The sequence below is a fragment of the Dama dama genome, chromosome 28 (genome assembly GCF_033118175.1).
Source record: "Dama dama isolate Ldn47 chromosome 28, ASM3311817v1, whole genome shotgun sequence".
In the NCBI taxonomy this organism is placed as follows: Eukaryota; Metazoa; Chordata; class Mammalia; order Artiodactyla; family Cervidae; genus Dama; species Dama dama.
The window spans coordinates 31872246-31896257 of NC_083708.1; the positions used below are offsets into that span (position 1 = coordinate 31872246).

The following is a 24012-nucleotide window of genomic DNA, read 5'->3' on the forward strand; positions in this document are numbered from 1 at the left end:
TGAATCACAGGGGTCTGTAGACCACACCTTGAACCTGAGAATGGAATGGTAGGGAGAGAACCAGAGGCAGCTGGCCATTGCTGGGCAGGCTGCAAACTGTGTCCTCACTGGGATCCTGTGACAAAAGGCCCTGCCTAGTTCTGATCTATTGCTCCTGAGTCTGAGCCAGCTGCTATTCAGGGCAAAGAAACTAGACAGACCTGCCTCCACAGAAACACCAACATAAACACGCTGGTACTTGACCTCCTAATTTTGGCTCTGCCCTAACCTAACGAGATCACTTTTATTATTATTAAGGGCACTAAAAATGCAAAAGTTCTGCTTTTGGATTTACTGGGCTGGAAATAAATTGTCCACAAAGGCCTGAGCTTTTTCAAATTCTTTGGATCTGCCTCATTATTGCTTTGTCTCCTACTCTTGTCTCCTTTTATTTCTCTTCTTCTTCTTTTTTCTTCATTTTTTTAAAGGAAAAAAAAAGTGGGCTAAATTTCTCTGGCTACATTTTGCCATGTTTCTTTACTCTAAGTCATAGCACAGAAAATATTAAATGTGGCATGGCACACGACAGACACCAAAATTGGTTGTTTTTAGGGACTAAGAATACTGACCTCCAAGCCTGCTTCCACATGCTTTCTCCAATTGGGAGAAAAGAAATAACCCCAAATTCATGCTAATCTAATCAAGACAGAAGATAAGTTAATAAGTGCCTTAGTTAAAATGCCAAATGGTCTTTCAATCCATATCAGAAAACTAAGACATCACTAAGGTTTAAATATTTGGGAAACAACTTACCCTCCAAGAATTTTATTGTTAAGGAGAGAAGCAAAAGCCAGGGCCCTTGCCTCTCTGTGGCCTGAGACTGTCACTCATGGCAAGCGGATACCCCCACTGTAATCTGAGCTCAGTTTATGATGCCTTCTGTTTGGTTTGCAAAACCGATTCATTTGGCAGTGTAATCTGTACAGCCAATCACATCTAAGGCCAATAAAGATTCTTTTACAGGCAAATCTCTTCCCCTGTGGGTAATTTCACACATGAGTACAGCAATAAGGAGCTAAAAATGGATTCCTGCCACTATCTTTTATATGACAAACAGACATTTTCACTTGGTTTGATGAAGAGATAGAAATCCTCATTCATGCAGATTTCTATTCTCTGCAGTCCAGCAAAAGAAGATCATCATAGCCAAGTTGGAAGTGGAATAAAAGGGGCAATAGTCTGTGGGTAATTGGACCATAAAGAAGGCTGAGCACCAAAGAACTGATGGTTTCTAACTGTAATGCTGGAGAAGACTCTTGAGAGTCCCTTGGACAGCAAGGAGAGCAACCAGTCAATCCTCAAGGAAATCAATCCTAAATACTCATTGGAAGGACTGATGCTGAAGTTCCAATACTTCAGTCACCCAATGCAAAGAGCCAAGTCATTGGAAAAGAACCTGATGCTGGGAAAGATGGAAGGCAAAAGGAGAAGAGGGTAGCAGAGTTTGAGATGGTTAGATAGCATCATCGACTCAATGGACATGAATTTGAGCAAACTCTGGGGGATAGTGGAGGACAGGGGAGCCTGGTGTGCTACAGTCCATGGGGGTCACAAAGAGTCGAACATGACGTAGCTATTGAAGAGCAACAAGGCTGTGGGAATGTTTAATTATAGGCTCAGTTACACCAAAGCCATTCGATGGCTCATTAGGTCACCCCACCAGGTAAAGAATCACAGGGTTAGCCGAGATACTTGTTGAAACAAGTGGAATACAGAAAGGATATTGGAAGAAGGTAGTTATAAGTTCCAGCTACAGTAATATGATCAGTTACAGAAATAAGGACAGTAATTGTCATGAGTATTTACTCCTTATTTTATTTTAAATATGCTTGTCTGTGTGTGTGTGTGTTTACAAAATATTTTTGTTTTCTCCCTTCCCTTATCAGATAAGATGTATTGACTTTACATCTTAGTATTTAACTAACAGGATATCAAGGAGAAGAGTGAACACTCCCCAAGTTGTTTGCATCCTCTTCTAGGGAAAAGGTTAGTGTGTTTTCAGTTGTGTGCAGGCTAGTTGTGTCATGTTGGGCAAAACTATGGCTTTGTTACTGTCTTTATGTTGAGATTAAGTATGATTTAAGAAGATGTGTGTATGTGGGTGCCAAGTTGAGAAGATGTAGACTTGCGATAGTTAATTTTACATGTCAGCTTGGCTAAGCCATAGTATCTAGATATTGGTCAAACCTCAGTCTAGATGTTGCTGTGAAGATATTTTATAGATGAAATTAACATTTAAATCAGTAGACACTGATTAAAGTAGATTAACCCCCATAATGTGGATGGACTTCTCTTAGTCAGTTGATGTCTTGAGAGAAAGGACTGAGGTCACTGAGGAAGAAGAAATTGTATCTTTCGACTCAACTTACAACACCAACTCTTCCCCGGGACTCCAGCCTGCCAGCCTGCTCTTCAGATCTCAAGCTTGCCAACCTCTACAATGGCATGTGTCACTTCCTTAAAGTAAATCTATCTCTGTATCTCTCTAAATAGGAAGGTAGACAGATGGGAATATGTAGAGATAGAGAGAAGGATAGATACACAAACACACAGACATTCTATTGGTTCTATTTCTCTGGAAAACCCTAATACAATTAACAATGCAAAAATTTGTTATACTAAAGGTCTAGATACTGATGTGAATTTTTATAACAATTTATTCCCAGGGTAAATTTTAGAAATGGAGTGTTTAATGATATTTTCCAGGCAATATCAGGGCTTCCTGCTGGCTCCGCGATAAAGAATCCAGTTGCAATGCAAGAGATATGGGTTTGATCCCTGGGTCGGGAAGATCCCCTGGAGAAGGAAATGGCAACCCACTCTACTGTTCTTGCCTGGGAAACCCTATGGACAGAAGAGCCTGGTGGGTTACAATCCGGGGGGACGCAAGAGTCAGACATGACTGAGCAACTGCCAGGCAATATCAAGTGGCAATTCACAGTATGAGCTCTGGAGTCAGAATTTAGGGGTTTGTATCTCTGTTTGACACTTTCTTGCTATGGTCTTGGACAAGTTCTTTACTTCTCCACACCTCTGATTTCTCATCAGTTAATGAAGGATAATAATAGCACCTCCCTGCTGTGAGAAGCAAATTAAATACATGTAGAAAACTTTTGGTGCAGTGCTTGGCACACAACAAATGTTCAATAAATGTCAGCTATATTGTTAACTTTACATCAGAGGGAGTAAATGCTAAAGCAAAGATAGATATAAAAACCTTCTTCAGTAACTCTTTCTGAAAAGTTCAACACGAATCAAGTTGAACTGCAAATGCATTTATAGAACTGGCAACTTAAAAGAAGCGTGTGATAATCAATCCATATGGAGAGAAGGCTTTTTTGGCAATAAAAATAATAACCCCCTGGCTTATAAGTTCAGTGTCTGGACTTATTTAAGTTTTCCTACAATGGTGATTACATAAGTCCTTATAAATTCCTATTCTGCTTTGCCTTGTTTATTAATTGTGAGCAACTCCTCCCCATTGACACAAATCATGTTTGAGCAGCCATGAGTATATGTAAGTTTAGCAGTTCACTTTGCTTCCTCATTATGTTAAGCTTTAAAGTGGACCCCAAATTACATCCACATCCTAATCCCTGGAATCTGTGACTCTTAGTTACCCTATTTGGAGAAGGGGTCTTTGCAGATGTGTTTGAGGATTTTGAGATGATAGATTAGCCTGGGTGCTATGGACTGAATTGTGCACCGCCCCCCACCCCCAACAAATTTATATATCAAAGACCCTCAACGTGTCTGTATTCAGAGATGGGGCCTCTATTAAGGTGAAAAGTGAAAGTGAAAGTCACTCAGTCATGTCCGACTCTTTGCAACCCCATGGACTATATAGTCTATGGAATTCTCCAGGCCAGAATACTGGAGCAGGTAGCCATTCCCTTCTCCAGCTCTATTAAGTTAATTAAGGTTAAATGCAGTCATAAAGAAGAATTAGCATACATATGAAAAGTGATCAGAGAACTCTCTCTCACTGGCCCTTACTCTTCCCATGTGTACACACAGAGAAAACGCCATGTGAAGATGTGAGAAGGCAGTTGTCTGTAAGCCACGAAGAGAGCCCTCACCAGAAACTGGACCCTGCTGGACCCTGATCTGGGACTTTCAGCCTTCAAAAGCGTGACAATAATTTTTCTGTTTTCTAAGCCACCCAGCCTGTGGTATTTTGTATGGGGGCTAGAGCAGAGTAATACATACCAGTTATTCAGGTGGGCCCTAAATACAATCACGTGTATCTTACAAGAGGGAGGAGAGGGAGATTTTAGACTCACAGAGAAGAAGGGGATATGAAGACAGAGGAGGAAGAGATTTGAAGATGCTGGCCTCAAAGACTGGAGTGACACAGCCACAGGCCAAGGAATGCTGGCAGTCAGAGAAGTTGGACAGGAACACATTCTCCCCCAGAGCCTCGAGTTGGAACATGGCTCTGTTGAACCTCAGTCTTGCCCTGGAGAAGCTGGTTTTGAACATCGGGCCCCAGAACTGTGAGAGAATAAATGTCTGTCTGTCTTAAGCCACAGAAGTTTGCGGTAATCTCTTATAGTAGTCCTATGAAACTAACAGAGCCACTAATTAATTATTCATTTAATAACTGAGCTTAACTGTGATCTGAGATCCTAATTATTGCCTCACCATCCATCCATTCAAGAAATGCTTACTGAGTTCCTGCTATGTGTCATGTGCTGGGAATGCAGTGACAAATACTATAAAATGGATATCACCCTGTTCTCAGTTTCTAGTCTGTTGTGGGAGACAGATTAAAACTAAGTTGAAGGAATTAATCTACAATACAACTTTGGCAAATACTGGTGTTGCTGCAGAAACTCTTACATATTCTGGCTCCCCCACTTCCTCCTAGGAACAGCTTTCTCAGCATTCATCTGAGAGACTGTCTGCCAGACTTGAAGTCCTAAGAAAGTCTGCCAAATAAAATATAACTCTCAACTTTCAGGTTGTACCTTTTTTTTTTTTTTTTTTCAACTGACAGAGCCAGAGGACGTAGGCATTCAGGAAAGTTATCATTTGACCTTTAAGTTGACCTTAGAGGTCAGGAGGGCACCTAAATTTTGCTCAAAATGCAATAAGAAGTATTAAGTGGCATTCAGAAGAAGAGAGAATGGTCTGGCTGGTATTTTAAAAGAAACACCCTGGCTTCTGGTGGGCCTTTAACTGTAGAGTATATCAACTAAAACAAAAAAAAGCACAACCTAAAAGTTGAGAATATTTGGCAGACAAAACTGAGGACTGAAGCCTGGGATGTAGCTTCTCAGACAGCTCTAAGGGACTGCTCCAAAGAGGTAAGGCAGGAATCAGACACATAGGAGTGTGTGAAATGAAGACCAGGTTGTCAGAACATCAAAAGATTACTATTAATTAAAGAAAAACAGACATCTCAAGTCAAGGAATTTAGCACTTCTCTATTAATGGGAAGATGCAAGGGTATGGGCTCATGGAAATCTGAGTGTCCTCAGGGTGCACCATTGGGAATGGCTGCAGTGGTTGCATCCTGTTTCTATCCTGAATTCCCTCAGGGCTCACTGCTCGGGTGGCTGTAAAGTGATGGTTGCACAGCCTTTGTTTGCGGTGTGGCAGGCGGCATGTTTCATTGACAAGAGGAATAAGTGGAAGCAGGAAGACCAAGAGGCTACTGAAATGGCCTAAGTGAGAAATGGTTGTATTCTGAACCAAGATGATGGCAGCGGAAACAGAAGGGAGTCTATTTTGGAGGAGAATGGGCAGAATTTGTTGACGGAGTACTGAAAGTTGGGGAGTGAAGAAAGAAATTAAGAATCTCAGTTATTGAAGTTGACTGTTCTGAGAGTATGTGATTCTCTTCTAAGCATTTCTCATGGTACTCTTATCCTCCTGTTGTCATATATCATCTTTTTAAACAGAGAGGATTTACTCTAAACATCTTCTATAGTGCTACTATACACTATGTGGTGTTGTAGGTATAATTCCTGCCAACATTTAACCTATAAAGTTATCTCATTTCTCCATTAGTCTACTTTCTTGCCACCTGAGAAGTGTTCTAAGATGAGAACCATATTTAAAAAGTATGTATGGGTGTGTGCAAAGTCACTTCAGTCATGGCAGACTCTCTGCGACCCTATGGACTGTAGCCCACCAGGCTCCTCTGTCCATGGGATTCTCCAAGCAAGAATACTGGAGTGGGTTGCCATGCCCTCTTCCAGGGTATCTTCCCAACCCAGGGATCAAACATGCATCTCTTACATCTCCTGCATTGGCAGGTGGGTTCTTTACCACTAGCACCACTTGCGAAGCTGTAGGAAAGTATAATTCAAAACAATTCTGGAGCCTATTATACAGAGTGAAGTAATCCAGAAAGAAAAACATCAATACAGTATACTAACGCATATGTATGGAATTTAGAAAGATAGTAACAATAACCTTATATGCGAGACAGCGAAAGAGACACAGATGTATAGAACAGTCTTTTGGACTCTGTGGCAGAAGGTGAGGGTGATATGATTTGAGAGAATAGCATTGAAACATGTATATTATGATATGTGAAATGGATCGCCAGCCCAGGTTCGATGCACGAGACAGGGTGCTCAGGGCGGGTGCACTGGGATGACCCCGAGGGATGGGATGGGGAGGGAGGTGGGGGGGGGTTCAGGATGGGGACACATGTACACCCATGGCTGATTCTTGGCAATGTATGGCAAAAACCACTACAATATTGTAAAGTAGTTAGCCCTCAATTAAAATGAATAAATTTATTTAAAAAAATTCTAAGTTAAGATTTATAGCTACGAAGCAAAACCGAGGTCTACTTTCTCCAAAGTATTTTCATGTATACCATCTCATTTGATTTTCAGAAAACTAGTCCCTCAGAGAAGCATGGAGCTCCATGATGAACTACTTGGAGCTGAGGAAGCGGGAGGTGTGAGAAGGTCTAGCAGAGAACCTAGGGCTCCATCTTGCAGTGACAGCTGACACAGTGCCCAGAGGCCTTGACATTCTACCCAATTCTCTTCCCATCTCCTAACTGCATTGCAATGGTTAACTGCATTGCAATATAATTCTTTTTGTTTCTTCCATTCCCTATATCCAAGCTTCTAGGGCAATCCATATCTCTTACTGCATGGGGTAGAATTTAATTTAATATATCTTAGAACAAGTTTAATAGATTATTGATGAATTTGGAAGTTGTTCTTTCTCAATTCATAGACATGAACAATCATCAAGAAACATCCCAGCTGCAGGAGGGGGAAACCCCTTGACAAAATGAAAAATGAAATTTCCTGCAACCGCATTGGGCTTTCCTGATGGCTCAGTGCCAAAGAATTTGCCTGACAATGCAGGAGATGTGGGTTCAATCCCTGGATTGAGAAGATTCCCTCAAGAAGGAAATGGCTACCCACTCCAGTATTCTTGCCTGGAAAATCCCATGGGCAGAGGAGCCTAGAGGGTAAAGCCCATGGGGTCGCAGAGAGTTGGACATGAGTGATCACACCCATGCTACCATATTGGAATTTCTCATTCTCTTCTCTCACTTGCCCCTGGTAGTGGCAGGAGAGACAGAAAAACGAAATAACTTTATCATGAAGAATATTTTGATGTAGCAACTGTCAAGGAAGAAATCATTGTATGGTTTTCATGGCTCATCAATTTTTTTTCCTAAATAAGGAGTTTGGTACTGTCGACTGAAAAAAAATGTACTGCCTGTAAGTTGAGACTTATGTTTTATTTGGCGAATTTTCTGAGGACTTAAGCCCAGGAGACAGGTCCTCAGGGAGCTGTAAGAGGGAGTATTCTGAAGAAGTAAGGGGGCAACCAGGATATACAGGCATTTTGCAAAAACAAATTGGGTAAACATCAAAAGATTTCTGCTAATTAAATAAAAAATAAATATCTCAGGTTAATGAATTTAATAAATACATAAAGCATTTATATATGGGAAGATACAAGAGTCTTGGGTCATTGAAATCATTCCTTTGAGATGCTCATTAACTATCTAGGGTTAGTATCCTGTTTTTCTCCATTCTGAATCCCCTTAAGGTACACAGTCTTGACTATAGTGGCTGATAGCTTGATGGCTGCAACATTCTTTGTTTACTGATAAGGCAGGTAACATTCTTCATCCACAGAACCTGATAAACAGCTGTCACCTTCTCTTACATAGCACTCAAAACTCACTTTTTAATTCCAAAATATCACTGAGAAGTATCAGCAATATGGAAGAATAAATGGTTATTTCATCATAAAATCTTATATAATTATCATTACATTTTCCCAGAACTGCATAATACTTGAAATCCGTAAAGTGCTTATAAAAAATGTGACAGACATTTAACACTTGTTCTTTTTCTCCCTTTTAAAAAAAATTAATTTATTTTTTATTGAAGGAAAATTGCTTTACAGAATTTTGCTGTTTTCTGTCAAACCTCAAGATGAATCAGCCATAGGTATACATATATCCTCTCCCTTTTGAAACTCCCTCCCATCTCCCTTCCCATCCCAACCCCATTTTCCCCCTTTTAATTTAAACTTTGTACCTATTATTGGACATGTATACACTGCTATATTTTAAATGAATAACCAACAAGGATCTACTGTATAGCACATGGACTCTGCTTGGATGGGAGGGGAATTCAGGGGAGAAGGGATACATGTGTATATATATATGGCTGAATTCCTTTGCTGAGCACGTGAAACTATCACAACATTGCTTGTTCATCGGCTATACCCCATTACAAAATTAAAGTTTTTTAAAAATTAAGTAATCTAATGTCTTAAGACTTGAAAATAATGTGACCTTTGGGTTATGTTACTATTATATAAACACGTTTTAAAAATAAAAATCTAGAGGCATCCCCTAAATTTGACATCCATGCATTGATATACTCATCTATATGTTTCTCTTAATATATAGTTTTGAGGGAGATGGTGAGAACTCACTGATCTGTAAAGAGATCTGTCACTTAGAAATGATCTATTTTATTGTCAAGTTAACCTGTGCGTACATACAATGGTATATAACTTGTATATAACTTTATCTGTAGCTTTATTATGTTTATGTTCATAAAGTGATAACAGTTAACATTCATTGCTTTTCTTACTATGTGCCTGTGTCTGAGCTAAATGCATATATTGCCTCCTTTAAGCTTCAAAGAGTCTACGAATAGGTTCTATTGTTATCCCCATTACAGGGGATGGATGACATAGAGAGGTTAAGGAAACTGTCCAAGTCCACACTAGAAGAACACAGGAAAGTCAGGGGTCAACTGCAGAGTTTTACTCCATAGCCTGAACTCAAAATCTTCTGTAACTTCCTGTATGTTAGTCACTCAATCGTGTCGGACTCTTTGTGACCCCATGGACTGTAGCCTGCCAGGCTTCTCTGTCCATGGGATTCTCCAGGTAAGAATACTGAAGTGGGTTACCAAGCTCTTCTCCAAGGGATCTTCCAGACCCAGGGATCAACCCGCATCTCTTGCACGTCCTACGTTGGCAGGCAGTGTCTTTACCACTAGTGCCACCTGGGAAGCCCAGAAGTAAACCTTACATTGAATAAATTATTGCAAACACCTACCATGCCAGGCACTGTACCACATATCAGGGATGCAGCAGAGAAGGAGATGTGCACGGTCCTTATCATGGGAACTTAGGACTTATTTCTAACACAAGGTGGGACTTTCATTTAAAGTTGAGACTGGTTAGTGCACAAAGACAACACCAGTACAATCCATAACTGCTGAGACTTCCAGAGCAATGGGAGACAGCTCTACTCCTACTCAAAAGTGCCTGGTTCCATGAAACATCAAGAAGGAACCACATGTGACACTAGTAGCCAAAATTTACATTCAAGTTACACTGAGTTACATTGCTAAATGAGAAGGCCTGCAGAATGGTCTACAATGTATTTATTTTAAAAAAAATAGCCTAAAATATATTTAAATAAGGAAGAAACTACATGTATGGCTAAGTTAGTGTTTTGCAATGTAAGAGTGAAGAGTTTTAGTTATGTACAAAGAATGAAGTAAACAGAAGCAGAGAAACCATTTAATTTGCTGTACGTGTTTGTCAATTAACACAGAATAAGCCACTTATTAATATCAACTTCTAATCAGTGTCTCGTTGCAATTTTGTCCCATTTTTGAATAGCACTTTTGCAGTGACTATAGTCTCCCTTCTTTAAGGTACTTGACTATCATCTACTGGAAAATGTTCCTCATAAATGAACAAATTGCACTGTGGGCAGCCTGGACAACCATGCATGCCAGCTTCCTGATATGAACAGTGATGAAACTGAGCCAAATAAGAGATTAATCAAGATGAGGAATTCAGAAAAGAAGAGCTGGCATTTCAGAGACCGGTGGTACAGCAAATGTAGTAAGTATGGAAATACTACACAGAGACTATATTGATAGAGATTAGCTATTAAAATAATTACAATATAAAAACAGGAAACAGAAGTCAGGAAATAAAGAAAGGATAGCATGAATTATCTCTTATAGAGGGAAGTAAATAAAAACTCTCAAAACTTTAAGTATAGTCTTTTTAAAAAAATCTCCCATCTACGGTAGCCCCTAAAGATGTGTAGAGTGATGTTTCAGCTTTGGTCAAGACAATGTCTGAGCCAATCTTTGTTCTTTATCTTAGCAAACTGATGCTCTGGTTTCTGTGACCCCACCCATGAGAGATGGATCCATACAGGTCTGCTGACAAAATTAGGTGTCTGAGAATGCAGGAGGGGGCCATGGTATGCACCATGATGACAAACACACCCCACACATTCTCTCGGAAGACAGCTAGCTGGTTTTTCCTGGCTATGTTCCAGTCCAACCACAAGCCTTTCCATTTGAAACTTCTGCCTCACTATTAGCTCATTCTGTTCTTCCTTACAGCTTGTCCTGATGAGAAGAGTTCAAAATATCTGCTTATGATGTGGAGTTTATGAATAGATTCGTGTAGCAGGAATTTTGACTTCTGGTTATAATTTTGGATCTCCCTCACAATTTATCCCCAACTTCTCTAATCCTTTCAATATTTCTGGTAAATGGAAATTGCTAATGCACCAGAGACTGGCTACCTGCTCACTAAACCTCTTTTACTTTCATTCTACACAAACAGGTTGACTACATTTCCCAGCCTCCCTTGCAATAGAGTGTGGTCACATGACTGAGTTCTAGCCAATAGAATGAGGAGGAAGTTATGTAGCCCATAAAGTCTCTAGGCTATCTCACTGAGAGCCCTGAAGAGAACTGCAAGAGCCTGGCCCAGGAGCCCCTTTTCTTAAGGGGCCAGACAGTAAATATTTTAGGCTTGGGTCATACAGACCCTGTCACAACTCCTCAGTGCTGCTGTTATAGGCCAAAAGCAGCCATGAATAACATACAAAGAAATGGACATGGCTATAGTCCAATAAAATTATATTTACAAAAATGGGAGGCTGGCTCACAGTTCATAGTATTTGATCCTTGCTCCAGAGGATGGCAGAGCCACAAGATGGAAGGAACCTGGGCTCCCGAATGGCCGCCTGGTGAGCCCTCCCTCCCACCCTTGAGAGCACTTGCTCTAATTCAGCAAGATAGAAACCTTAGGAGACACTATACTGAGTTTTCAGGCAGAGGGAAACGAAGTCTAAACATTCACTGCTCTCACTATCTGCTATTTCATGTGAAACACTTTGATGCCTCAGTGATGCTGGTTTCTCCAATTCTCTACTCACCAGTCACAGTTTAAAAAAAATACGAAGTCATAAAGGCTGTGTCGGTTTTTAAATCTACCATTTATAATTGCATCAGGGATAATGAACTTAAAATTCACAGCCTTTTAAGATGCTGTTCTTACAAAAAGAAATATAACTGGTCACATATGTGGGTATTTTTCTAAATAAGATGTGCAGTATTGCTTTATGCTTATTGGTTGCAATGGGCTGGAGCTGCCTGCCCCAGCTTTTCAAGTGCAGTTCCATTACTGAAATTGCTTACTGTCGCCAAGGATCAACAGGGTTGCTTGGCTGCAGATTCAGATCCATGGCTAATGAAAGATTACACTCTTGATGCAATCTCTGCAAACTCTGGCACTGAAACTCAGATGTTAAGGATGCTTGAAATTGCTGGTCTATTCAAGTTTCAGTGGTTTGGAATCTCATCCTTTGCATTAATCCGCCTGGTGATTTTTGGTGTTCTTGTCACCTTTATTTATAAATAAAGAGTTAAGAGTTGAAACAGTGCTTGGAGCATAGCAGGCATAGAACACACAAACATTTGCTGAATGAAGTTCTTTTAAATTTAGTGCATAACAATAAATTATAAAATTAGCCCTACATTCAGAGTTATTAAACTTTACTCGCCAAGTCTCCTATAACAACAACAACAAAACCAGTAAGAGAAACCGGCACATGTTGGGGGGTAATTTTTAGTGACTGACAGAGAGGGTCAGATTGAATCAGGGAGCTTGACACCTGTCCTCATAGGATGTAATCTGGATTGCTTGAATAGTCAGTTGACGATGTAAGAAACTTTTCTGATTATTTGTCAAAAATAACTCATGGAAATTACAAAAAATTAAGCTGGTTTAAAAACGAGACTAAAACATACCAATAAAGTTCTAAGTGTGTTTAAAAATGAGACTAAAAATGTGTTTAAAATGTGGTTTAAAATGCATCCAGGTTGGATGCATGAGACAAGTGCTCAGGGCTGGTGCACTGGGAAGACCCAGAGGGATGGGGTAGGGAGGGAGGTGGGAGGGGGGATCGGGATGGGGAATACATGTAAATCCAAGGCTGATTCAGGTCAATGTATGGCAAAAACCACTACAATATTGTAAAGTAATTAGCCTCCAACTAATAAAAATAAATGGGAAAAAAAATAAAAAAGCATTTCATAAAAAAAAACACTAAATTGTTTACATAAAAAAAAAAAAAAGAGACTTAAACATACAGATAAACTTCTAAATGTGATTCATAGGAATCACATTACCCAGAATAAAGTGGCCTTCTTGGACAAATGGTTTTGAAGACTCTCCCTTTCTCAGTAGTGAATTTTTGGGTGGTATAAACATCTTCCTGATGTAAGTGTGTAACTTCTATGAAGCCCTTACTTTCCTGAAATATTACTCTTGCATTAGAATCGCCTGTGGCTTTATGCCGCTCCATCTGGGGAACGAGGTAAGCCAATGGACTAAGCGGAGTATTTTCAAAGGGGACTTAGACTTTACAGTGTTCATTTTTTTTCTCTATCAATTTTTTAATTTATTTTGATAAAGCTACAAAAATAATCACCTCTTATGAAGTTACTCTCAAGTTTAACCATTACAGCAGTTCTGTGGCAATATCAAGCCTTGATAAGGTAATAGCAGGATGAAGTGAAGTAAGCCATTTTCTATTTTAAATATCAGGCAAAAGGGAATATCCTATATGTTCAACACTGGCTACTTTTTTTCCTGAAGAATGTTCAGTACATAATGGCATATCATGAAAGAATGATTGATATTTTATTTTAACATTTGAATTTTTTAAATTTATGGGTATCATCTAAAAATTCTACTGTAATGAAGGAATCAAGGAAGTCAGTTGAAAATGACTAATATAATATTTAAAAAAATTTTATGCATGAGATCCAGTTCTGCCTTTTCAGATAAGGAATAAGAAAAATCTCAAACAAAATTGTTTAAAGCTACATATCCAGTTATAAAATCTGACTGTTTAAGAGCAGCATCCTAAAAATTGAATGAGAGAGAGATTACTAATCCTGAACTATATACTTTCACTCAGAGAAATACATCACCACTGGTCACCATTCAAAAATTATGTAAAGCCTTCAAAGGCTCCCTAAGGAAAGTCTAATCACCTTGAAGTTTGGAGAGAATAAATAACTGGATCAAAACACTTAAATAATAAAGAGAAACCACAAGTTAAACCTAGGCTCCTTTGGCTTTGCAGCCCAAGCTCATTTTGCCACACCAGACAGCTGAATTCATGCTTGACACAGTAGACACTGAAGTAATATTCCCACCCAATTCATTTTCTCACCACCTGATGTAGTGTTTTCTTCCTTAAAGTCACATATCAGCAGGCAACATAACTACTTTAAAAAGAAGCTGGGAAATTCAGCAAAGCACAGTGTGTATAGATAGGTGGAGGGTGGCTTCACTGCCCAGAATCAGCTTCCAAAGAGCACATTCGCATGTCCCAGGTGGTCCAGCTTGAAGCCAATGTACCCTTACTTGTCTTGGGGTAAGTTATTAATGGGCCTCCTGCAGCAGGCAGAATAATCGACTCCCCAAAATGTTCACATCCTAATCCCTGAAAGCTGTGAATATATTTCCTTACGTGGTAAAACGGGGCTTTGCATATGTGATGAAGTTAAGCATTTTGAGATGGTGACATTATTCTGGATTATCTGGGTGGGTCCAATATAATCACTTGAGTCCTTATAAGGGAACGCAAGAATGGCAGAGTCAGATCTGAAGATGCTGCAGTGTTGGATTTGAAGATGGAGGGAGGGGCCACGAGCCAAGGAATGCAGTTAACCTCCAGAAGCTGGAAAGGACTAGGAAACAGATTCTCCCCTAGAGTCTCCAGAAACCACACAGCTCTGCTAACTTGATTTCAACCCGGTGAGACTTCTGACCTTCATTGAAGTGAAAATGTTAGTTGCTCAGTCATGTCTGGCTCTTTGTGACCACATGGACTATAACCTGCCGGGCTCCTCTGTCCATAGAATTCTCCAGGAAAGAATACTGGAGTAGGTTGCCATTCCCTTCTCCAGGGGATCTTCCTGATCTAGGGATCAAATGCAGGTGTCCTGCATTGCAGGCATTCTTTACTGTCTGAGCCACCAGTGAAGTCTCTGACCTCTAGAACTGTAAGGCAATAAATCTGTGTTGTTTTTAGCTACTACGTACATGCTAATTTGTTACAGCCATCATAGGGATACTCCTTCAATTTCAAAAGGGTTTTTGTGTTCAGTAAATAAGGGGAGAGAGTTCATAACTGGTCAAGCTTTGACCTTGAAAAGCCATGACACCATCAACTTGAAAACTTCCCATGCAAATCTCTTCCTAGGTTTGGTTTTAGGGAATCTCTGAGGTCCAGCAGAGCTCATCTCCTGTAATTTCCAAGGATTGCTGTGGATTTACTGTTCTGGATTCCATAGCATTGGTGTAATAAAGAAGAGAAACATGACCACTTCTCAAAAGTCTCATAAAATTAGAGTCTGAAAGAACTCTATTACCATGTAGACAACCAAATTCAGAATTAAGTCCTTTGCTTCCTTGAGATGTGGGGATTTATTGCCCAGTCAGCACAAGAGGCAGAGAAGCTGCAGACAGTGGACTGGTGGGCGGGGAAGGGAATGGATTTTTTCCAAGGATAGAAAGCAAGAAAAAAGCAAATAATCAATGTAGGGCAGGAGAGCTTCATTTAATTATTTAGTTCTGCCTGGGTAAGCAACATCTGTGAGCAAAAAGCCCTTCTCTCTCAACTGGTAGATATTTATAACCAGACCAAAGGTTGTTCAAAGACATCATGATGAGCTGAAAGAATAAACTCTAACGGCAGACTGTAGTAAAACTAAATGAGATCCAGAGGTCACGGATTAATTGTCAGAACTGAAGAGTGAGTCCCCTCCACAGTAACCATCTCACATTCTTTTTTTTTTTTTTTAATTGTAGGCTAGTTACTTTACAATATTGTGGTGGTTTTTGCCATACATTGACATGGATCAGCCATGGGTGTACATGTGTTCCCCATCCTGAACCCCGCTGTCACCCATCTCACATTCTTGTCCCACTTCCTCCAGTGAGGGGGACTCCCAAGACAGTTTATTCCACTTTCAGATGACTAACTATTAACAAGGTCTTTTTCTGTTTCACTACAATCTTATAACCTTCACCCTCTGGTCCTGGTGCCACCTGCTTGCAGCCACATACAGTAATTCTGAACAAATGACTCTCAATTCTGGTCACACACCAAGATCAATTGTTGTTCAGTCACTAAATCATGTCTAACTCTTTGTGACCCTATGGACTGCAGCCAGCCAGGCTTCCCTGTCCTTCACCATCTCCCAGAGTTTGCTCAAACTCCTCAAACTCAATGTCCATGGAGTTGGTGATGTCATCCAGCCATCTCAACTGGGGAGGGGTCTTAACAAATCTAAAGCCCAGGCTGCACTGCCAACTGCCAAAATACAGAATCAGTGAGTGGGACCCAAGCATCAGTATTTAAAAAACTCTCCAGGTGATTCCAACATGTAATCAAGGTTGAGGGGTACCACTTTAAGCTCTCTTCAACACTACACTCTAAATAAAGACACCCTGACCTGAAATGAATCTTCTCTTCCTTAGACTGTGACTTTTTTTTTTTTTGAAATTTTTATTTTTTTTCCATTTATTTTTATTAGTTGGAGGCTAATTAGTATACTAATGCATATATATGGAATTTAGAAAGATGGTAACGATAACCCTATATGCAAAACAGAAAAAGAGACACAGATGTACAGAACAGACTTTTGGACTCTGTCGACTGTGACTTTTAACCATCTCCTTAGGGCAGATACTGTGAGGCAACTGGCAGTCATTACTAAACCCTGGAGAGAAGTGGTATCTGAAACCACCTGGGAAGTCTTGAATTGGTTCAAGACCAATTGAACTTGGGCTTGAATTGTTTCGTTTTGTGGTTTTAAAAGTATGTGTGTGTGTGCGCTAAGATGCTTCAGTCGTGTCTGACTCTTTGAGACCCTATGGACTGTAGCCCGACAGGCTCCTCTGTCCATGGGATTCTCCAGGTCAGAATAGTGGAGTGGGCTGCTATGCCCTCCTCCAGGGGATCTTCCCAACCCAGGGATCGAACCTGCGTCTCTTAAAGTCTCCTGCTTTGGCAGGTGGGTTCTTTACCACTAGCACCACGTGGGAAGCCCCTTAAAAGTATAACAGATAGATAAATTGGAATTCATCAATATTAAAAACTTTTGTGCTTCCAAGAACACTAACAAGAAAATGAAAACACAACCACAAAGTGGGAGAACCACAAGCCCAGTAATTGTACTTTTGGGTGTTTATTTCAGAGAAAAGAGAACTTTGTTCACACAAGAAGTTGTACATGTGTGTTCATAGCAGCTTCATATGTAATAGCCTCAAACAGAAAAAACCCAGAGTCTTTCACTGAGTCGGTGGTTAAATAAATTTTGGTATAACCGTGCCATGGAATAGTACTCAGCAATAAAATAGAATGAGCTACTGATATAGATATCTGGATGAATCTTCAGATGATTATGCTGAAAAATTACACTGTGAAAAGAGTCGATCCCCAAAGGTTACATACTGTATTACTCCATTTACATGCCATTCTCGAAGTGACAAATTTAGAGAAATGGAGAATACATTTGTGGTTTCAAGGTGTTAATGAGGTGAGTGAGCAATAAGCAGATATGGTTATAAAAAGGCAATAAGGACACGTGTGGGGGATGGAAATGTTCTGTTTGTTAATTTAACTGGGTCAGTGTTAATATCCTGATACTGTACCACAGTTTTGCAAGACGTCACCAATGAGCAAAACCAGATAAAGGGTAAACGGGAATTCTCGTTTTATTTCTTAAAACTTATAGATTCAAAATTATGAATCTATAACTTTGTCTTGAAAGTTTGATTTTTAAAAAAATAATAGGAATGAATTTTAAATAGAGAAAACACCTATTGTGTTGAACCAATTTTGCCTTAAGGGAATTTATCTGTTAAACTGTAACCAAATACATGTGTATAGTGCAAAGCATTGTTTTAAGAATTTAAAAACTTCTAGGACTCCTCCAAAATGGTGAATCCAGAAATATCATTTTCAGATAACACAAGTTCCCTTCTGATGGCATGATGAGAGGTACCACGTGACCTCCTCTTCCCCTGAGTTACTTCTCCTAGGTTAGCAGTAACATAAATGGTTAAGTGAAGAAGATGGACTTTGAAGGGTTAGAATTTACCTGGTTCATCAACCTTCTCAGTTCCTGATGTTTGTTTATGTAGAGAGCCCCAAGTCTAACCAAATGAAGTGAAGTGTGAAGAGTGACAGACTCAAGCAGGCACAAACACTATTCAGGTACCCCTTCCAGGTATTTGTTCTCACATTCAGAGAACATCAGCCTCACTGGCAGCAGACTCCCCCGGAAGATTCCCAGATACTGATTCTGTGGCCCCGGGGCTATGGACCAGGAATCTGCATTTTTAGCAGTTCCCCTGGTGAAAGCAGACTTTCTGAGCACTGCCGTGAGGGATGCTGAGAGCTGAGCTGGATCTGGACTGCCCAAGAGCTGACAGCAGTCCTGAATAAAAACAATATGCTTCGGTCATCTTCCTTTAAGGAGGATGAAAGGGATTCTTCTTGTTCAAGAGTTTATAAAGAGGATTACAGGAGGAAGTGCTGAGATTGGAACTCAAGCTGAGGAATGGATTAGATGTGGATGCTTAGTTGTAGAGGAGAGAAGAAAAACGGCATTCACTGCGCTGTGCTGGTGAGACCCCAGCTTGGGGGTTGCTTGGGGGTGATTCTGAGGGAAAGGGGTGCTCCCAGCACTGTGGTGGGGAGCAGTGGGAGGAACATGCTGTGATTTTGCGTTTTACCCTTATGAGAACCAGGGTGCACTCAAGACTTAGAGGTTGCACCATACAGAGAAAACGAATTACTAACAATGTATCAATGCTATCCAACAATACACAGTTTCTTGAAGTTGCCATTGTTGCCTCAAGGCTGGGCAGAAGGTTCCAAGTAAAGCAGGGACTTCAGCATTTTATCTCTTATCTGCTGCCACAGCCACTTTCTCCACCTTTCCTCTTCCAGATCTGCTTCTGGTCCTCGCAGCTGCCAACCCTATTAGTGACCTCCTTCCCACCTGTGTCTGCTCTTCCCAGTCTGTTTCTTGGCTATGATTTGGCTTAGCACGGTAATATTTCTGACGATTTGCTTCTGCTGCTTTGCCTCTGGACCTCTGAAGTATATACTTGCTCCAGCTCAGCACTTCTCTGGGAACCTCCCAACCCAGTGTGACCTGAGTGAAGATGCCCAGCCCACTAAGATGCCCCCTCCGCTGACCAAACATGTGAGAAGGTGATATTAACTATAATGCCACTGATGAGGCACTTGGCTAGAAGTGGCCATAGCAATACCTCTTTCCTTTTGCCTGTCCTAGTTTGGTCTTATGTGTTAGATGTCCCGTGCGTGCTTGCTAAGTCATGTCAGTCGTGTTCTACTCTTTGCGACCCGATGGACTGTAGCCCACCAGGCTCCTCTGTCCATGGGATTTTTCAGGTAAGAATACTGGAATGGGTTGCCATTTTCTTCCCCAGGGGATCTTCCCAACTCAGGGATCGAACCCAAGTTTCTTACGTCTCCTGCATTGGCAGGCAGGTTCTTTAAAACTAGTGCTAACTGGGAAGCCCTTGGATATCCCATACTTGTCCCATTTCACATTTGTCATAATCCCTGCTGACTAGTTATAGGACTAGTTAAGGAATGGCAAGTGGGTTTCTTCTCATATACCAATTCTAGTCAGTTGTTAATGAATCAGTTAGTATAGCATTTAAAAGACAGCATCTGATAGCCTAGTTCAGGGGACCATAGCCAGTCAAGTCATGCCTATCTTGGTTGAGGATATGGGTAGAGTCTTACACTTCAAGAGACTGCTATCTTTGGACTAAATGATTTCTTCTTTCCTTTAGGGCTGACAGATTAACTGCAACTGCTTTGTAATATCTCTTTGCATTCCTTTACTGAAACCCCGGTCTTTTAATAAAGAAACTATTTTGAATGCATTAGCATTTTCCATTCATATTTACTATGAAAATATATGCAAAATAGAAACTGCAGGAACTGTGTCTTTTCTCCAAAGAGAATACGCTCCTCAGGTGCCTTTGGCAGAATCCATTTGGCAGTTATAGTTTGGGAACTGGATGTCTTCCGAGCTCTAGGTTGGAAAAGGAGTAAGCTTCTGGGGTGAACAATGTCAGAAAAACTGTCCCCCATTATTTGCAAACCTCTATGGCTGTTTCTTGTCTTTCATTATCAAATGTCATAGTTACTAGCCTCTCATAACAAAATGTTGCCTCTGTCTTATGTGAGTGAAAGTTGCTCAGTTGTGTCCAACTCTTTGCAACCCCATAGACTAGCCCAATAGGTTCCTCTGTCCGTGGAATTATCTAGGCAAGAATACTGGAGTGGGTTGCTGTTTCCTTCTCCAGGGGATCCTCCCAACCCAGGGATGGAACTCGGGTCTCCTTCATTGCAGGCAGCTTCTTTTCCATCTGAGACACTTGGAATGTAAACACCCAGGTCATGGGGGTCAGCATACAGAAGTGCAGTCCTTCTTGATGCAAAATTGCAGAATTAGGGCAACTCCACTGCAGAGCATTCCTACCTATACGTGTTCTTTCCTACGAGTATCATCTTCAGACAGGAGCACTGACTCAACTTACCTTGTAATGGAAGAGAAACAACCCGCAGAACAAGCTGTACAGATCTGCGGTGAGCAGGGAGAGGTTGACCGACGTGGCGCTGGTTTTCTTTATGACCACGGGCATGAAGCTGTAGAGACCAAACATGCAGGCGCTAAAGCCGACGTAGAGCAGTCCTGGAGGGAGAGGAAAGACAGGTGATATCATAGCCTCCTCCAGGGCCTCGGTGCCACAGTGGGTGAAGGGGAACAGCGCCCCCCCTCCATTTCACTCTCACATAGGAGTTTTTCTTTCACTCCATCAACTGATGCTTTTTATTGGGTAATACATAGCTAAAACATAAAATAAGAAGTGAAAACCTTCATGTGGAACAAGAACTATATGCTTCTCACACACATCTGATGTTTCGCCTCTGCTGTGAAGGAGAGTGGCTACAATCAGAAATAGGGTCAAAGCTTCTAAATTCTACTTCCGGTTGTGCTGTAATTACTTTCTTGTACCCATGTCTTTTAGAACTTATTTCACTTCTTTTTATTTGCAACATACGAACAAAACTATTTGGTACCATGTATTGCTCACAAGAATGAATAACTGCATAATCCTTAAAATGAAACCGCTTACATGTCAAAGAGATGTGGACTAAGTCACAGTACTGAACTAAAATCCTAATTGTGTGACCTCGGATAGATCACTTCACACGAGTTGTCAGTTTCTTCCAGATTTCTGAATCCTGCTTAGCACTACTCCTAAAACCGGAGTCCTATTCCACCATCACTTTTCCTAGCATATGTGGGCTCTCACACATAGGCTCTGCTCTTTTATAAATAGGTAAATGCTTTGCAGGCCATCAAATAATTAAGTTTTGCAAAACAGAAAGATTAAAAAAAATGCTCTTTTGCTACATGATTAGTCCTCAAACTCTGAAATTCTCTCTCTCGCTCTAATTATAACTCAATATACAATTGTTAATACTAACCCCATAAGTACATAATTTTGTTCAGTCCAAAACAGAAGATTATGGCTAAATCTAGGGTTTGGTTCATCATTTCCTCAATGTTGATACAACACAAATGCAGAAAAATTATGCTCATTTCTCTACCTTAAAAGAATAAGGCATAGAATAAGTACAAGTATTACAACTCAGTGGATCTTTGGGCATTTTTATATAATATTAAATAAAAGATCCAAACTATCCAAGGGAACCTTGATGACACGTTTGGTTTAGGCTGTAGGCAGATCACTTTCTTTGAATCCTATGAATTTTGGAAGATTTGGCAGGTACTGGACACCCAGTCCCTTTGACCCTGAAGAACTGGGATCCCTCCAAAGAGAAATTTGGTTTTCCCATATGGAAAGTATTTAAGGTCATGAATTATTATCCTACATGTTTCTGATATTAAGTTTAAGGATAGCCATGTCACGTCCATATAAAAATATTAAGTAAGCAAACTCAGTACAACAGCCCCCTCTAGTGTGGTGGAGATGCCCTAAGAGGAAACTAGAATAATCACTTTTCTATTAATTGTTCAGTAAATTATACAAGTCCTCTTGTGGAAATTCTGTCACAGTCGTGTCAGATGGCTTTTGACTCTCTGTCTGAAGTTTTAATTCCCTAAATTTGGTCAATTTTCCTGTACTTGGGTTTCATGCTATTTATAATTCATTTTCCTTTTAAACAAGTTACTAAAAAGGCAATATTAAATAACCTATGATTAATACATGAAAAGACATAAAAATTAATTCAGTATTCCTTTAAGGAATCTGAGATGAACAGACTAGACTAGGGATAAGATACACCCTTAAATTAATCTACTAAAAGTAATCAAACTTGATTAAAATATAGTCCAGGAACCAGGGCCCCCGCCCCCACCACTTTTTAAAATTTAGATTATGCATGACTGGGTTAGGAAGTTCAACAATCCTATCCTCCCATCACCTGACCTAGTGTTGATATACTGTGAACTCTGACATGTGAGATCTGATGTTGTATATTCAATTATTCAACCATGTATTCACTGCGTATCTACTGTGTTCTAGGAACTCTGCTATGGGCTAGCATGCAATGGAAAAAAAGGATAGACAAGAAACTTAGAACTGATATTAGTGCTATGAAGCAAGAAAATGGTTGCTTATGGGGAATTACAGGGGTATTGCTTTTGGAAAGGTGGAAGCGGCATTGACCTTAAATGCTGAAGGACTAGAAGGAGATGGCCAGGGGAAAAATAATTTAGGCAGGGAGACCTACAAATGAAAAGACCCTAGTGGTTTCCAGGAGCTGCAAGAGGCCAGAATATCTGAGCAGGATGAACAGACTGAAGCAGTGATAAGAGAGGAGACTGGAAAATTAGGCAGGGGGTGGATTATGTGGGGCCTTGTAGGTCTTGGAAGGAAGTTGATATCTTATTCTAGTTGTAATGGGAAGCCATTGAGGAATTTGTAGCAGAAGGCTAACTTGTAGTCTGATCTACCTTTCTAAAAGATGGCTTTAGATATGCAAGGAAAAGGACTGAAGGAGCGAAGCTCAGAGGAAACCAGTGAGGAGCACAGGGTCTCCGTCCAGGCAAGAGATGCTCCTGGCTTTTGCCCAGAGTGGCAGTGGTGGAAGGGAAGTGGCTGGATTCTGAAGGTTCAGCATGCCCTGCTAGACTGGATGTGTTGTCGTTGTTTAGTTGCTGAGTTGTGTCTGACTGTTTTGTGACCCCACTGCCAGCCAGGCTCCTCTATCCATGGGATTTCCCAGCAGGAGTGCTGGCACGGGTTGCCGTTTCCTCCTCCAAGGGAACTTCCTGACCCACAGATTGAACCCAAGTCTTCTGCATTGCATCGCATGGTCTTGCAGGCAGACTCTTCACTGCTGAGCCACTGGAGTAGCCTAAAATCTTTCTACTCGATTTTACAACATTCCAGAGCAGTTGTTCAGAACCACTTGTGTTCTCCCAAGACTTTCCTGGTGGTCCAGACTGGATGCATGTAGTAAGAAAAAGGACAGTATCAGAGACACCCATGGGTTCACGTGGTGGTGGGGGTGTGGTCGCTAAGTTGTGTCCCACTCTTCGCGACCCCCTGGATTGTAGCCTGACAGGCTCCTCTGTCCATGGGATTCTCCAGGCAAGAGTAACTAGAGTGGGTTTGCCATCTCCTTCTCCAGGGGATCTTCTTGACCTGGGAATCGAACCTGGGTCTCCTGCATTGTAGGCAGATTCTTTACGAACTGACCTACAAGGGTTCATGTGGATTCTGGCTAACTAGAAACTGATGCTGAATTATGACATCATTTACTGAGCTGCAGAGAACTGAGCAGGAGGACCAGGTTTTCAGGGGAAAGAAAAAGCTCCATCTTGAACATGTTAAGTTTGAGACGCTTGTGCATCATCCAGAAAGATTTGTCCGGTAGGGAGTGGATTTATAATTGGTAGCTCAGAGAGAAGAGTGTGACTTTACAAGCAAACTGATGAGCCACGGAGTGGAGGAAAGCAGACACACGGCAGAGTTCACTCTCCTCGTCAGGCTGCCTTGAGATTCTCCAAGCTTAAACACTTACACGTCCTAAAC

General features: G+C 40.8%; 1 protein-coding gene across 1 annotated transcript in view; it reads right to left on the reverse strand.

The window, feature by feature from the left end:
* The window catches only part of SLC35F1 (solute carrier family 35 member F1), a 402967-nt gene that overhangs the window by 16034 nt on the left and 362921 nt on the right, over positions 1–24012 (reverse strand). Inside the window, exon 7 of the mRNA XM_061132019.1 lies at positions 20482–20636. Coding sequence (XP_060988002.1) covers positions 20482–20636 — 155 coding nt within the window. The remainder of the gene's footprint in view (positions 1–20481; positions 20637–24012) is intronic.